Source organism: Bombina bombina, chromosome 2, assembly GCF_027579735.1.
Source record: "Bombina bombina isolate aBomBom1 chromosome 2, aBomBom1.pri, whole genome shotgun sequence".
In the NCBI taxonomy this organism is placed as follows: Eukaryota; Metazoa; Chordata; class Amphibia; order Anura; family Bombinatoridae; genus Bombina; species Bombina bombina.
In genome coordinates this window covers 169569660-169585402 of record NC_069500.1, presented here as the reverse complement: position 1 = coordinate 169585402, position 15743 = coordinate 169569660, and the positions used below count along the sequence as shown (strand labels likewise).

The following is a 15743-nucleotide window of genomic DNA, read 5'->3' as shown; positions in this document are numbered from 1 at the left end:
ATGAAAGCCCTGTTTTTAAAAATACTATTAAAAACAGGGGCACTTTCATTCATAAAAGTTTACATAGCAGCCATTTTTTTAAAATACCTTTTATTCCTTGCAAGCTTGGAACACCGGAGCAGCGATTTCCTCGCCCCCAGGTCTTCTCTTCTTTTGTCAGAAATGACGAATCTGGCTCCCCCTCCAATAACGGCTTCCCCCCCAGAGCAAACATTGCCTGAGGCCACGGCGTGATTGGAGGAAGCCGGATTCGTCATTTCTGACAAAAGAAGAGAAGACCTGGGGGCGGGGGAATTTCTGCTCTGGTGTTCCAAGCTTGCAAGGAATAAAAGGTATTTAAAAAAAAAAAATTGCTGCAATGTAAACGTTCATGAATGAAAGTGCTCCTGTTTAATTAGTATTTTTAAAAACAGGGCTTTCATTTGTGAAAATTTACATTCACTTTAATAAAATAAAGCTGCATATTCCATTGCAAAATTCTTTCCAGTTATGAATGTACATGATCATTCAGCTTGCAATGTGTGTTTAAAATAAAACAACTGCTGAATGACCAGTACAGTATGCTTGTCATAAGTTGCATGCCATTACATTATCTTTATTACTAACCTGTTGTCACTTAGATTAACGACTTTAAGTCTCTGCATATCACCCATCTCTTCTGGAAGAAATTCCAGCTTGTTAGAATGAAGGAACAACACTGTGGCATTTTTCCAATTCCCAATCTGAAAACGGACATTCGTGCTTCCATCAGTTATTATTCATAGAGTGTTAGGCATATTATGACAAGTTAATGAGCTAAAAACATCAAAAAGAAACATGTGCCATTACTTTGCATGGCTTTAATTACCTGTTTAAGTGAAAAATATTATTGGTTTATAATAATATCACGTAGGAAGCATTTCCGATTTCAAGAACTAGATTATATCATCAACTTGAAAAACATGATTTTGTATTATACATTATATATCATGTCCTTGAATGAGCCGTTAAATCTTTTCGCTATTACAGAGACTTTCCTGTATATAACACTGGAATCATGGGCTCAACATATTTTTAAATTTAAAAACTCTAATGTCCTTTCAAAAATAATTTTCATCAAAAGTTTAAATTGTATATAAATAAAACTATATGTTTAAAGCTATAAACCAGTCTTAAAAAAGTGCAATGATACAAAAGATTACAAAATCAGTTGTGTTTTTTTTTTTTAACAATGTAGAAACAAATACTGAACTTCAGTCTGTTTACTTGTTAATGATTGATGCAACTAGAAAGCAGTGTTTGGTTGAGAATTGTGTACAAAGTTATCCACATGTTCCTGGCAAATTCAAAAATCAGTGGTTTCCACTAAAATCATCTCATGAAGTTTTACTACAGTAGATTAAGAGTATTTAAAAAATATTGTAAAACGGTTTGGTTAAACACAAATATTCAGATGCTCCATCATATGATAGAAACAAACCTAAAAAGTCCTAGTTATTGGTTTTGTTTTTAACTTAATAAAAAAAAAAGGAAATACGTATGAAAATGTCCTCTTTTGGATGAAAAAACATAATTTATTAAAGAACTTACCTGATAAAATAATTTCTTTCATATTGGCAAGAGTCCATGAGCTAGTGACGTATGGGATATACAATCCTACCAGGAGGGGCAAAGTTTCCCAAACCTCAAAATGCCTATAAATACACCCCTCAACACACCCACAATTCAGTTTAACGAATAGCCAAGTAGTGGGGTGATAGAAAAAGGAGTAGAAAGCATCAAAAAAGGAACTGGAAATATAATTGTGCTTTATACAAAACATCATAACCACAAAAAACAGGGTGGGTCTCATGGACTCTTGCCAATATGAAAGAAATTAATTTATCAGGTAAGTTCTTACATAAATTATGTTTTCTTTCATGTAATTGGCAAGAGTCCATGAGCTAGTGACGTATGGGATAATAATACCCAAGATGTGGTACTCCACAGAAGAGTCACTAGAGAGGGAAGGATAAAATAAAAACAGCCATTTTCCGCTGAAAAAATTAAATCCACATTCAAAAAAATAAGTTTTTCTCATAATTGAAAAGAAGAAACTTAAAACATAAACAGAGGAATCAAACTGAAACAGCTGCCTGAAAAACTTTTCTACCAAAAACTGCTTCCGAAGAGGCAAACACATCAAAAAGGTAGAATTTAGAAAACGTATGCAAAGAAGACCACGTTTCTGCTTTGCAAATCTGATCAACTGAAGCTTCATTCTTAAAAGATCACGATCATGAAATGTGATTCTCTGAGGTGGGGCCTGACCCGACTTCAAATAAGCCTGATGAATCAAAAGCTTTAACCAAGATGCCAAGGAAATGGCAGAAGCTTTCTGACCTTTCCTAGAACCAGAAAAGACAACAAATAGACTGGAAGTCTTCCTGAAATCTTTAGTAGCTTCAACATAATAGTCCAAAGCTCTTACAACATCCAAAGAATGTAAGGATCTCTCCAAAGAATTCTTAGGATTAGGACACAAAAAGGGAACAACAGTTTCCCTATTAATATTATTAGAATTCACAACCTTAGGAAGAAATTCAAATGAAGTCTGCAAAACCGCCTTATCCTGATGGAAAATCAGAAAAGGAGACTAACAAGAAAGAGCAGATAATTCAGAAACTCTTCTAGCAGAAGAGATAGCCAAAAGGAACAACACTTTCCAAGAAAAGTAAATTTATGCTTACCTGATAAATTAATTTCTTCTATGGTAAGATGAGTCCACGGATTCATCCTTTACTTGTGGGATATTATCCTTCCTAACAGGAAGTGGCAAAGAGCACCACAGCAGAGCTGTCTATATAGCTCCTCCCTTAGCTCCACCTCCCAGTCATTCGACCGAAGGTACAGGAAGAAAAAGGAGAAACTACAAGGTGCAGAGGTGACTGAGTTTAAATAAAAAAAATATAATCTGTCTTAAAATGACAGGGCGGGCCGTGGACTCGTCTTACCATAGAAGAAATTAATTTATCAGGTAAGCATAAATTTATTTTTCTTCTATAAGGTAAGACGAGTCCACGGATTCATCCTTTACTTGTGGGATACAATACCAAAGCTACAGGACACGGATGAAAGGGAGGGACAAGACAGAAGCCTAAACAGAAGGCACCACTGCTTGAAGAACCTTTCTCCCAAAAATAGCCTCCGAAGAAGCAAAGGTATCAAATTTGTAAAATTTGGAAAAGGTATGAAGCGAAGACCAAGTCGCAGCCTTACAAATCTGTTTAACAGAAGCATAATTTTTAAAAGCCCATGTGAAAGCCACCGCTCTAGTAGAGTGAGCTGTAATCCTTTCAGGAGGCTGCTGTCCAGCAGTCTCGTATGCCAAACGGATGATGCTTTTCAGCCAAAAAGAAAGAGAGGTAGCCGTAGCTTTTTGACCTCTACGTTTTCCAGAATAGACAACAAACAAAGATGATGTTTGACGAAAATCTTTGGTCGCTTGCAAGTAAAACTTCAAAGCACGAACCACATCCAAGTTGTGCAACAGACGCTCCTTCTTAGAGGAAGGGTTAGGACACAGAGAAGGAACAACAATTTCCTGATTGATATTCTTATTAGTAACAACCTTAGGAAGGAATCCAGGTTTGGTACGCAAAACCACCTTATCAGCATGGAAAACAAGATAAGGCGAGTCGCATTGTAATGCAGATAGTTCAGAAACTCTTCGTGCCGAAGAGATAGCAACTAAAAACAGAACTTTTCAAGACATAAGCTTAATATCTATGGAATGCATAGGTTCAAACGGAACCCCTTGGACATTTAGAACTAAATTCAAACTCCATGGCGGAGCAACAGGTTTAAACACAGGCTTGATTCTAACTAAAGCCTGACAGAACGACTGAACGTCTGGAACATCTGCCAGATGCTTGTGCAGAAGAATTGATAAAGCAGAAATCTGTCCCTTTAAGGAACTAGCTGATAGCCCCTTCTCCAATCCTTCTTGGAGAAAGGACAAAATCCTAGGAATCCTGATCTTACTCCATGAGTAGCCTTTGGATTCGCACCAATAAAGATATTTACGCCATATCTTATGATAAATTTTCCTGGTGACAGGCTTCCGAGCCTGAACCAAGGTATCTATGACCGACTCGGAGAACCCCCGCTTGGATAAGATCAAGCGTTCAATCTCCAAGCAGTCAGTTGCAGAGAAACTAGATTTGGATGCTGGAATGGACCTTGGATCAGAAGGTCCCGTCTCAGTGGCAGAGTCCATGGTGGAAGAGATGACATGTCCACCAGGTCTGCATACCAAGTCCTGCGTGGTCACGCAGGTGCTATCAAAATTACAGAAGCACTCTCCTGTTTGATTCTGGCAATCAAACGAGGAAGGAGAGGAAATGGTGGAAACACATAAGCCAGGTTGAACGACCAGGGTACTGCTAGAGCATCTATCAATACCGCCTGAGGATCCCTTGACCTGGACCCGTAACGAGGAAGTTTGGCGTTCTGACGAGACGCCATCAGATCCAATTCTGGTGTGCCCCATTGCTGAATCAAATGTGCAAACACCTCCGGATGGAGATCCCACTCCCCCGGATGAAAAGTTTGACGCTTCCCAGTTCTCCACTCCTGGGATATAGATTGCAGATAAATGGCAACAGTGAGTCTCTGCCCATCAAATTATTTTGGAAACCTCTATCATCGCTAGAGAACTTTTTGTTCCCCCCCCCGATGATTGATATATGCTACAGTCGTGATATTGTCCGACTGGAATCTTATGAATCTGGCCGACGCCAGCTGAGGCCCCGTCTGAAGTGTGTTGAATATCGCTCTCAGTTCTAGAATATGTATCGGGAGGAGAGCCTCCTCCTGAGTCCACAAACACTGAGCTTTCAGGGAATTCCAGACTGCACCCCAGCCCAATAGGCTGGTGTCCGTCGTCACTATGACCCATGCTGGCCCGCGGAAACACATTCCCTTGGACAGATGATCCTGTGACAACCACCAAAGAAGAGTCTCTCTGGTCTCTTGGTCCAGATTTATCTGAGGAGATAAATCTGCATAATCCCCATTCTACTGTTTGAGCATGCAAAGTTGCAGTGGTCTGAGATGCAAGCAAGCAAACGGAACTACGTACATTGCCGCTACCATTAAGCCGATTACCTCCATACACTGAGCCACTGACGGCCGAGGAATGGAATGAAGAGCTCAGCAGATGGATAACATTTTTGATTTCCTGACCTCCGTCAGAAAAATTTTCATGTCTACCGAATCTATCCGAGTTCCCAGGAATGAAACTCTTGTGAGAGGGATAAGTGAACTCTTTTTTACGTTCACCTTCCACCTGTGAGATCTTAGAACCGCCAAAAGGGACCCTAGCACCTTTGTGAAAATTCTGGGAGCCGTGGCCAACCCAAAGGGAAGAGCCACAAACTGGTAATGCTTGTCCAGAAAGGCGAACCTGAGGAACTGGTGATGATCTTTGTGGATAGGAATGTGTAGATACGCATCTTTTAAATCCACGGTGGTCATATATTGACCCTCCTGGATCATCGGCAAAATAGTCAGAATGGTCTCCATCTTGAAGGATGGGACTCTGAGGAATTTGTTTAGGATCTTGAGATCCAAAATTGGTCTGAAGGTTCCCTCTTTTTTGGGAACCACAAACAGATTCGAGTAGAACCCTAGGCCCTGTTCTGTTTTCGGAACTGGGCAGATCACTCACATGGTATATAGGTCTTCTATGCAGCGTAAGAACGCCTCTCTTTTTGTCTAGTTTACAGACAATTGAGAAAGATGGAATCTCCCCCTTGGGGGAGAATCTTTAAAATCTAGAAGATACCCCTGGGTTACTATTTATAAAGCCCAGGAGTCCTGAACGTCTCTTGCACAAGCCTGAGCGAAGAGAGAAAGTCTGCCCCCTACTAGATCCAGTCTCGGATCGGGGGCTACTACTTCATGCTGTCTTAGTGGCAGCAGCGGGCTTCTTGGTCTCCAGACTGACTTGGATTGAGCAAAATTCCTCTCTTGCTTTGCGGCAGGGGAAGAGGTAGAGGGACCACCTTTGAAGTTCCGAAAGGTACGAAAATTATTTTGTTTGGTCCTCATCTTATTCGTCTTATCCTGAATAAGGGCATGGCCTTTCCCTCCAGTGATGTCTGAAATGATCTCTTTCAGTTCAGGCCCGAATAGGGTCTTACTCTTGAAAGGGATGGCTAAAAGCTTAGCTTTTGATGACACATCAGCAGACCAGGACTTAAGCCATAACACTCTACGCGCTAAAATGGCAAAACCTGAATTCTTCACCGCTAATTTAGCCAATAGAAAAGCGGCATCTGTAATGTAAGAATTAGCTAGCTTGAGAGCCCTAATTCTATCCAGAATATAATCTAATGGGGTCTCAACCTGAAGAGCCTCCTCCAGAGCCTCGAACCAAAAGGACGCTGCAGTAGTTACAGGAACAATGCATGTTATAGGTTGGAGAAGAAAACCTTGGTGAACAAATATTTTCTTCAGAAGACCCTCTAATTTTTTTATCCATAGGATCTTTGAAAGCACAACTGTCCTCGATAGGTATAGTTGTACGCTTAGCCAGGGTAGAAATAGCTCCCTCCACCTTAGGGACATTCTGCCACGAGTCCCGCACGGCATCAGATATGGGAAACATTTTCTTAAAAGTAGGAGGCGGAGCGAACGGAATACCTGGTCTATCCTACTCCTTAGTAACAATTTCCAAAATCCTCTTAGGGACCGGAAAAACATCAGTGTAGGCAGGAACCTCTAGGAATCTCTCCATTTTACACAATTTCTCTGGAACTACAATAGGGTCACAATAAAGTCGATAAAACCTTCCTGAGCAATAAGCGGAGGTGTTCTAGTTTAAATTTAAAAGCAGTCATATCTGAATCTGTTTGAGGGAACATATTTCCTGAATAAGAAATCTCTCCCTCAGCCAGCAAATCACTCACTTCAGAACATTGTGAGGGTACATCGGAAATGTCTAATAAAGCGTCAGAGGGCTCAGCTTTTGTTCTCCCACTAGACCTACTGCGCTTCCCCTGCAACCCCGGCAGCTTAGATAAAACCTCTGTGAAGGTAGTATTCATAACTGCGGCCATATCTTGCAGGGTGAAAGAATTAGACGCACTAGAAGTACTTGGCGTCGCTTGTGCGGGCGTTAACGGTTGTGACAATTAGATGGCAAAACCTGATTCTCTTCTGACTGAGAATCATCCTGCGACATACTTTTAGTAGCTAAAATATGTTCTTTACAATTTATTGACCTTTCAGTGCATGAGGGACACATTCTAAGTGGAGGTTCCACAATGGCTTCTAAACATATTGAACATTGACTTTCCTCAATGTCAGACATGTTGAACAGGCTAGTAATGACTACAAACAAGCATGAAAACACTTTATTTAGTGAAAAAAATAACAATCTTAAAAAACGGTACTGCGCCTTTAAGAGGAAAAAAAAGCATACACGTTCTGCAAAACAGCCTAAACATGCACCAACTTTTTCAAAATTTTGCATGCAGACACAATATAGGTAGTTAAGATTGCACCACAAATTTTTTTTTAACAATTAACCCCTTAATTTCCAAACCGGATCGAAAATAGGCCCAGATACGGAAAAAAACACTCAGCACCTTGCCACAGCCCTGCTGTGGCCCTACCTGCCCTCAGAGATCGAAAATGTAGGGTAAAAGCATTGATTTGGCCAAAACATACACCAGGGCCCTCAGGAGTTAGAGCTTGCTGCTTGCTGATAAAACTAACTGTGCACCTGAGGAGCAAAAATAGGCCCCGCCCATCTCACTCGATGTCTCCTCAGCATTAAAGAACCGCACCAGAGCGGTTATAACTAGCCATGTAAGTTCTAAGACCCAAAAGTTAAGCCATGTGTGCCCTTAATAAAGTTTGCCCAAAACGTTATTGCCCACAAAAACGTTAACGCTCTCCCAAATCAAAAAACGTTTGCTCACAAACATTTGCAATTCAGTGTCAACCATATTTGTAATTGGCCCCATATGCAAGCTAAGTAATGCCCTTCTATTTAGCTCTAGGATTACTGCTTACCCTTACCCTCTTGGGTATAATGTCAGCCTTTCTGAAATACACAGTCTCTCCAGAAAAATATGACCGAACATACCTCATTGCTGCATAGCATGAAACCGTTCCTCATACTGAAGTTTCCTGTACTGCTCAGCCTCTGTGGGAACAGCAATGGACCTTAGTTACCAATGCTAAGATCATCATCCTCCAGGCAGCAGTCTTCATCCATCTGCTGTCTGAGAGTAAATAGTACACACCGGTACCATTTAAAATAAAACTCTTGCTTGAAGAAATTAAAAAACTAATATTTTATCACCTCTTTCACTTTACCCTTCCTAGTACTTAGAGTAGGCAAAGAGAATGACTGGGGGGTGGAGCTAAGGGAGGAGCTATATAGACAGCTCTGCTGTGGTGCTCTTTGCCACTTCCTGTTAGGAAGGATAATATCCCACAAGTAAAGGATGAATCCGTGGACTCGTCTTACCTTATAGAAGAAAGTAGTTTAATATCCAAAGAATGAATAGGCTCAAAAGGAGGAGCCTGTAAAGCCTTCAAAACCAAATTAAGACTCCAAGGAGGAGAGATTGATTTAATGACAGGCTTGATACGGACCAAAGCCTGTATAAAACAGTGAATATCAGGAAGCTTAGCAATCTTTCTGTGAAAAAAAACAGAAAGAGCAGAGATTTGTCCCTTGCAGACAAATCTTTATCAAAGCCATCCTGAAGAAACTGTAAAATAAAATAAAAGTCTTCCAAACTAGATAATAAATCTTCCTAGAAACAGATTTACGAGCCTGTAACATAGTATTAATCACTGAGTCAGAGAAACCTCTATGACTAAGCGTTCAATTTCCATACCTTCAAATTTAAAGATTTGAGATCCTGATGGAAAAACGGACCTTGAGACAAAAAGGTCTGGTCTTAAAGGAAATGGCCAAGGTTGGTAACTGGACATCCGAACAAGATCCGCATATCAAAACCTGTAAGGCCATGCTGGTACTACCAGAAACAAACGATTGTTTCATGATGATCTTGGAGATCACTCTTGGAAGAAGAACTAGAGGCGGGAAAATATAAGCAGGTTGGTAAAACCAAAGAACTGCTAATGCATTCATCAACTCCACCTGAGGATCCCTGGAACTGAACAAGTTCCTGGGAAGTTTCTTGTTTAGATGGGAAACCATCAGATCTATTTCTGGAAGACCCCACATCTGAACAATCTGAAAAAAACATCTGGATGGAGAGACCACTCCCCCGGATGTAAAGTCTGACGGCTGAGATAATCCGCTTCCCAATTGACTATACCCGGGATATGTACCACAGAAATTAGACAAGATACTTCTTTCATAGCTAGGGGACTGTGAGTCCCACCCTGATGATTGACATATGCCACAGTTGTAATATTGTCTGTCTGAAAACAAATGATCGTCTCTTCAACAGAGGCCAAACCTGAAGAGCCCTGAAAATATCACGGAGTTCTAAAATATTAATTGGTAACCTCGCCTCTTGAGGATTCCAAAACTCCATGTGCTGTCAGAGATCCCCAGACAGCTCCCTAACTTGAAAGACTTGCATCTGTTGTGAATACAGTCCAGGTTGGATGAACAAAAGAGGCCCCTTGAACTAAACAATGGTGGTCTAACCACCAAGACAGAGAGAGTCGAACGTTGGGATTTAAGGATATTGACTTGTGATATCCTTGTATAATCCCTGCACTATTGATCCAGCATACAAAGCTGAAGAGGTTTTATATGAAAACAAGCAAAGGAAATGATCGAGACTGAAGGTTTTGACAAGCTGAAACCGATTTCATTTGTCTCTTGCCTGTTAGAGACAGAGTCATGGACACTGAATCTATCTGGAAACCTAAAAAGGTGACCCTTGTCTGAAGAATCAAGGAACTTTCCGGTAAAATGATCCTCCAACCATGTCTTTGAAGAAACAATACTGGTTGATTTGTGTGAGATTCGGCAGAATGTAAAGACTGAACTAGTCCCAAGGTATCCAAATAAGGAACACAGCAATACCCTGTTCTCTGAATACAGAGAGTAGGACACCAAGTACCTTTGAGAAAAAACTTGGAGCTGTCGCTAGGCCAAATGGAAAAGTGACAAATTGGTAATGCTTGTCTAGAAAAGAAAATCTCAGAAACAGATTGTGGTCTGGATGAATCAGAATATGAAAATAAGCATCCTGTAAGCCTATCGTGGACATATAATCACCTTGCTGAACAAAAGGCAGAATAGTCCTTATAGTTACCATTTGAAAGATGGCACTCTTACAAAACAATTCAAAATTTCAGATCCAGAACTGACCTGAATAAATTTACTTTCTTTGGGACAATGAATAGAATTGAAAAATACCCAGACCCTGTTCCTGAAACGGAACTGGTATGATTACCCCGGAAAGCTCCAGATCTGAAACACACTTCAGAAAAGCCTGAGCCTTCACTGGATTTACTGGGATGTGTGAGAAAAAATATTCTCACAGGATTCTCACTCTGAATCCTATTCGATACACTTGAGAGACAATACTCTGAATCCACTGATTTTGGACAGAATCTGTAAAAATGTTTTGGAAAAAATTTCAATCTACCCCCCACCAGCTAAGCTGAAATGAGGGCCGCACCTTCATGCAGACTTCCGGGCTAGCTTTGGTTTCTTAAAGGGCTTGGATCTATTCCAACTTGAAGGTTTCCAATTGGAACTAGATTCTTTGGGGGAAGGATTGGCTATCTGTTCCTTATTCTGTTTAAAAGAACGAAAACGATTAGAAGGTTTTTGATTTACCCTTAGGATTATATCCTGAGGCAAAAATACTCCCCTTTCCCCCAGTGATAGTTGACTTGAGATAATTGAATCCAACTGAGAACCAAATAAATTATTACCTTGGAAAGAAAGAGATAGTAATCTAGATTTAAATACCATGTCAGCATTCCAATATTTAAGCCACAAAGCTCTTCTAGTTAAAATAGCTAAAGACATAGATTTAACATCAGTTTGTATGTTGAAACAAGCAAGCAAACAATGCTAGACAAATCAGAATCTGTTTCCTGTTGCGCTAAGCTTTCCAACCAAAAAGTTGATGCAGCTGCAACATCAGCCATGGATATAGCAGGCCTAAGAATATAGCCAGAAAATAAATAAGCTTTCCTTAGATAAGATTCAAGTTTCCTATAAAAAGGATCCTTAAAAGAAGTACTCTCACATAGGAATAGTAGTATGCTTGGCAAGAGTAGAAATAGCCCCATCAACTTTGGGGGATTTTTTCTCTAGCTGCTGGCAAAGGATACAACTTCTTAAGCCTAAAAGAAGGAATAGAAGAAGTACTAGACCTATTCCATTCCTTAGAAACAGGGGCAGTTCTACAGGGGGGCCTACAGGGGCCGGTGCCCCTGTAAAAATTTCCCTGCCCCCCCCCCCGAGCTGACTGAAATAATAATATATAAATATTAATATACATTAATAATATACATACGCTGCTGCCCAAATATGTAGCTTAAAAAATAAATATATATGTATATATGTATATATATATATATATATATATATATATTTTGACAGGCGGTTTACCGCTGAGCAGTCACGTGACCGGCTTTTCTGTCTTTGTTATTGCACATGGCTTGAGGGAGTCACGCACGTGATCTCCCAGAAGCAGGAGGTTAGGTGAGACCGTGAGAAGTGTGACAGCCGGGCTTGGAGACTCTGACTCACTGATTGGTGCGGTCTGCGGTGGAGACTGGGGAGCCTAACTCAGGTAGGACCAATGTCAAAGAAAGTATAGCAAGCAGGAAAAGTGGAAAACAAAAACATAGATCGTTAGACGTTTTGTTAACACGCTAGAACAGACAGAAGAGGCAGAGGGGCAGACATTAATTAGCTAACATGATGACACTTTATTTTTTGCAAAACACAGTGACTTCCAAAGTTCCCATTAGTGTAAGTTTCTGGTGTCGTTAAGTTTTACTCCCACTGAGTCCCACATAACGTTTCTGTGTCAGGCTACTTATTGTTCAATTTCTGCCCTTCAGATGATGAGACCTTCCTTTGTGTCTGTCTGATTTGTGAGACAACAGTCGAGATTCCTATTAGGATATGAAATATGCCATAGATGGACAGTCCTATTCAAACTGTTTAAATATTTGCTGTGCTACAGTCTAACCTTATGTTAACATATATACTGCTCTGATAACATATACACTGCCTTAACATCTTAACTTCTGCTAGTCTTCATGGGGCTCTATTAATGTAGTGGCAGGCTTGCTTATAACTGAGCTGTACTGAGCAATGTTATATATAGTAATGTTGCAGCACTCATGCAGTAGTTCCCATGCTGCATAGTGATATAGTTTTATATTTGACGCATCAAAATAAGTTGCCTAGAATTATGTTGCCATATATATTACAGGGCACAATAAATGTCTGCAAAACTGTCTAGAAAATAGAAATAGGAAATAGGCATGTGCCTATAAACTAAAGTCATCATATCTATCTGCATGAAAGTCATCGTTATGTTACACAATGACCATAAAAAAACATAAGCAGCAGACAGTTAAATAATATAGTGTGCTTGTTTTGTTTGTCTGCTGCAAGCTCTGTGAGTGTACAGTACTGTGTGACCTCCCCAGTCTGAAACACTATGCAGAACCACAGGCTGCATGTACACTGTGTATAAGGTGTGTGTAACCTGTGTGTGTATCTGACCATGTCTGTGGTAATAATATTCCCTATGTACACTGTGTATAAGGTGTGTGTAACCTGTGTGTGTATCTGACCATGTCTGTGGTAATAATATTCCCTATGTACACTGTGTATAAGGTGTGTGTAACCTGTGTGTATCTGACCATGTCTGTGGTAATAATATTCCCTATGTACACTGTGTATAAGGTGTGTGTAACCTGTGTGTATCTGACCATGTCTGTGGTAAATTATCATCAGTTAAATATTATCTGTGGTGACATTTATTTCAGGGGTCCATGCTCACCTTTTGCAGCATTGTCCTACTGTATTTAATTTCAAATTTTTGATGGCCCTACCTCATTGTTTCAATTGATGCACTCTTTTTGTACAAAATAAACGTTTGTATGATTTTAATGTAAAGCAAAATTAAAGTATTTAATGTTTAAATATAATTTGTTTCATTTTTTTAATGTGCCCCTCTGAGTACACACTGGCCCCACCTTGGCCCCCCCAGTAAAATTTGTCTAGAACCGCCACAAAATCATATCATAAATAGCATCAGAAACTGGAAAAACCTCTGGAGTAACCACAGGAGGTTTGTAAACAGTATTTAAAAGTTTACTAATTTTAGTAACAAGAGGACTAGAATCCTCAATATCCAAAGTAACCAACACTTCTTTACGAATATACTCCATCTAAAGAGATAAGTAGATGTGTCAGTGTCAATATCTGAAGGATCTTCTGAACCAGATAGATCCTCATCAGAAGAGGATAATTCAGTATGTTGTCGGTCATTTGACATTTCATCAACTTTATGAGAAGTTTTAAATGACCTTTTATTTTTATTAGAAGGCGGAATAGCAGACGAAGCCTTCTGAATCGCATCAGCAATAAAAAAATATTTTATATTCACAGAGATATTATGTACATCAGATGTTGAATGAACAAATGTAAGCAAGGTAAATAGTACTGAATAGAAGATACCAAACTACACTAACAACAATCTCCTGAAGTGGATAGTTAAAAACAAACTAAAAAACCTTACAGAGTGAGCGCTAATAAATATCAGCTAAAGGCAAATATGGAATAATGACACAATCAATACTTGCTAAATTCAACGTTTACAACAGTATTTAATTGGTTCTTTTAAAACCTGTTTAAAACCTATTTGCTAAAAAAGGCAGTATTTAAAACACAAGTTATTTTATCTTCTAAAAATGCAATCATAAAATCACAATTCATATAGGATAACAATATAGAGTGTGCACTCTTAAAAACATGTAAAACTAAAACAACTAAAAAAAGGGGGTCTTCCCTCTCTGGTTTAAATTAAGTGGGGCTATAGCCACATCTAAGTAATGTTCCTTAATGGAGGATCGCAAAAAGATATGGCTCGCACCTTCTCCTCTGAAATGCCACTTTTATTATGTGTTTATACTTGCACTGTGTTTTAGCATCCAACACTTTAAACTCTCCTGTATGCAGCTTGTTGTCTGTGTTTTCTGTTACCTCTTTCCCCAGGTTCCTTTATGCAGTCAGAATCTCCTTAGGACTGAAAGGTTACTGTGTTAACTGCTTTTTTCATCCGGTCCCTAATTGTGTAGGTGATCCGGTCTGTAATCACAGCTTAGGGGTCATTCCAGAAAGACACAATAGTTTTCTTTAAGCAGTTATTAGTCTCTTGTTTGCAGTCTTGGAGTCTCCTTTAAGGCACTAGTTTAACAGTGCTAGAGACTCCAAGACTGAAAACAAGAGAAAAAGAACTGCTTAAAGAAAACTATTGTGTCTTTCTGGAATGACCCCTAAGCTGTGATTACAGACCGGAAAAAATTTTTTATCGCGCCAAGAATGAAGCAATAAATATCAGCATTTTGCGACCTCGCAAGCCTAATTTTACCCGCGAAAATTAATGAAAAAGCAGTCAAATTTGAAGAAAAGACTATACACCAGGTAATAAAAAATCCTAAATATGTTCCCCAATTTTGAAACTGGCAGTCTGCAAAAGGAAATATACTGAAAACCTGACTCATGGCAAATATATAAGTACAATACATATATTTAAAACTTTATAATAATACATAAAGTGCCAAACCATAGCTGAGAGTGTCTTAAGTAATGAAAACATAATTACCGAAAAACACCCATCCAAACCAGTACTGAAACAGTATCAGTAGAGGTAATGGTATATAAGAGTATATCGTCGATCTGAAAAGGGAGGTAGGAGATGAATCTCTACGACCGATAACAGAGAACCTTTGAAAAGATTTCCTGTGAGGAAAACCATAGAATCAATAGGTGATACTCCCTTCACATTCCTCTTACAAACGCTGTACTCAGAAGAATCGGGCTTCAAAACGCTGAGATGCGCATATCAACGAAGAAAATCGAGCACAAACTTACTTCACCACCTCCATAGGAGGCAAAGTTTGTAAAACAGAATTGTGGGTGTGATGAGGGGGTGTATTTATAGGCATTTTGAGGTTTGGGAAACTTTGCCCCTCCTGGTAGGATTGTATATCCCATACGTCACTAGCTCATAGACTCTTGCCAATTACATGAAAGAAATTAAAACAACAATATCTCTTTAAGAAGCTTGAGAGGCAAAATCATTTTTGCTTTTCAGTCCCTCTTACATGCTGTTCTGTTGACGTGAGCTAGCAGAATCATTTTCTGAATTTAGCCTATGCTCTAATAGAATTGCAAGGCCACTTGTTGGTGTCGTTCTAACCTTATGGCTTCATAATTGGTAAACAAGGTCATGTATTGATAGCACTTGCAGAAGATAATAAAACTATTACTTCCGTCCACTCTATTTCTGGAACTAGCATTCATTTAAAATAGCATACAGATGTAGGTACATAAAAAAATGCAACTATTTCTATATATCCATCTGGTTAAAGAGACAGTAAACTCAACATTAATCTTTCATTAATCAGTTAGAGCAATTTGAAAAAAAAAGCTTTCCAATTTACTTCTGTTATCAAATTTTCTTTGTTCTCTTGGTATATTTTATTGAAGAGTAAAACTATGTAGGCTCATAAGA

The 15743-nt window shown here is 39.3% G+C and overlaps 1 protein-coding gene across 1 annotated transcript in view; it reads right to left on the bottom strand.

Annotated features, from left to right (window-relative positions):
* ERBIN (erbb2 interacting protein) overlaps positions 1–15743 on the bottom strand; it is a gene marked incomplete in the record, with an annotated part of 752109 nt that overhangs the window by 151326 nt on the left and 585040 nt on the right. Inside the window, 1 exon segment of the mRNA XM_053701342.1 lies at positions 607–722. Within this exon segment, the coding sequence (XP_053557317.1) occupies positions 607–722 (116 nt within the window).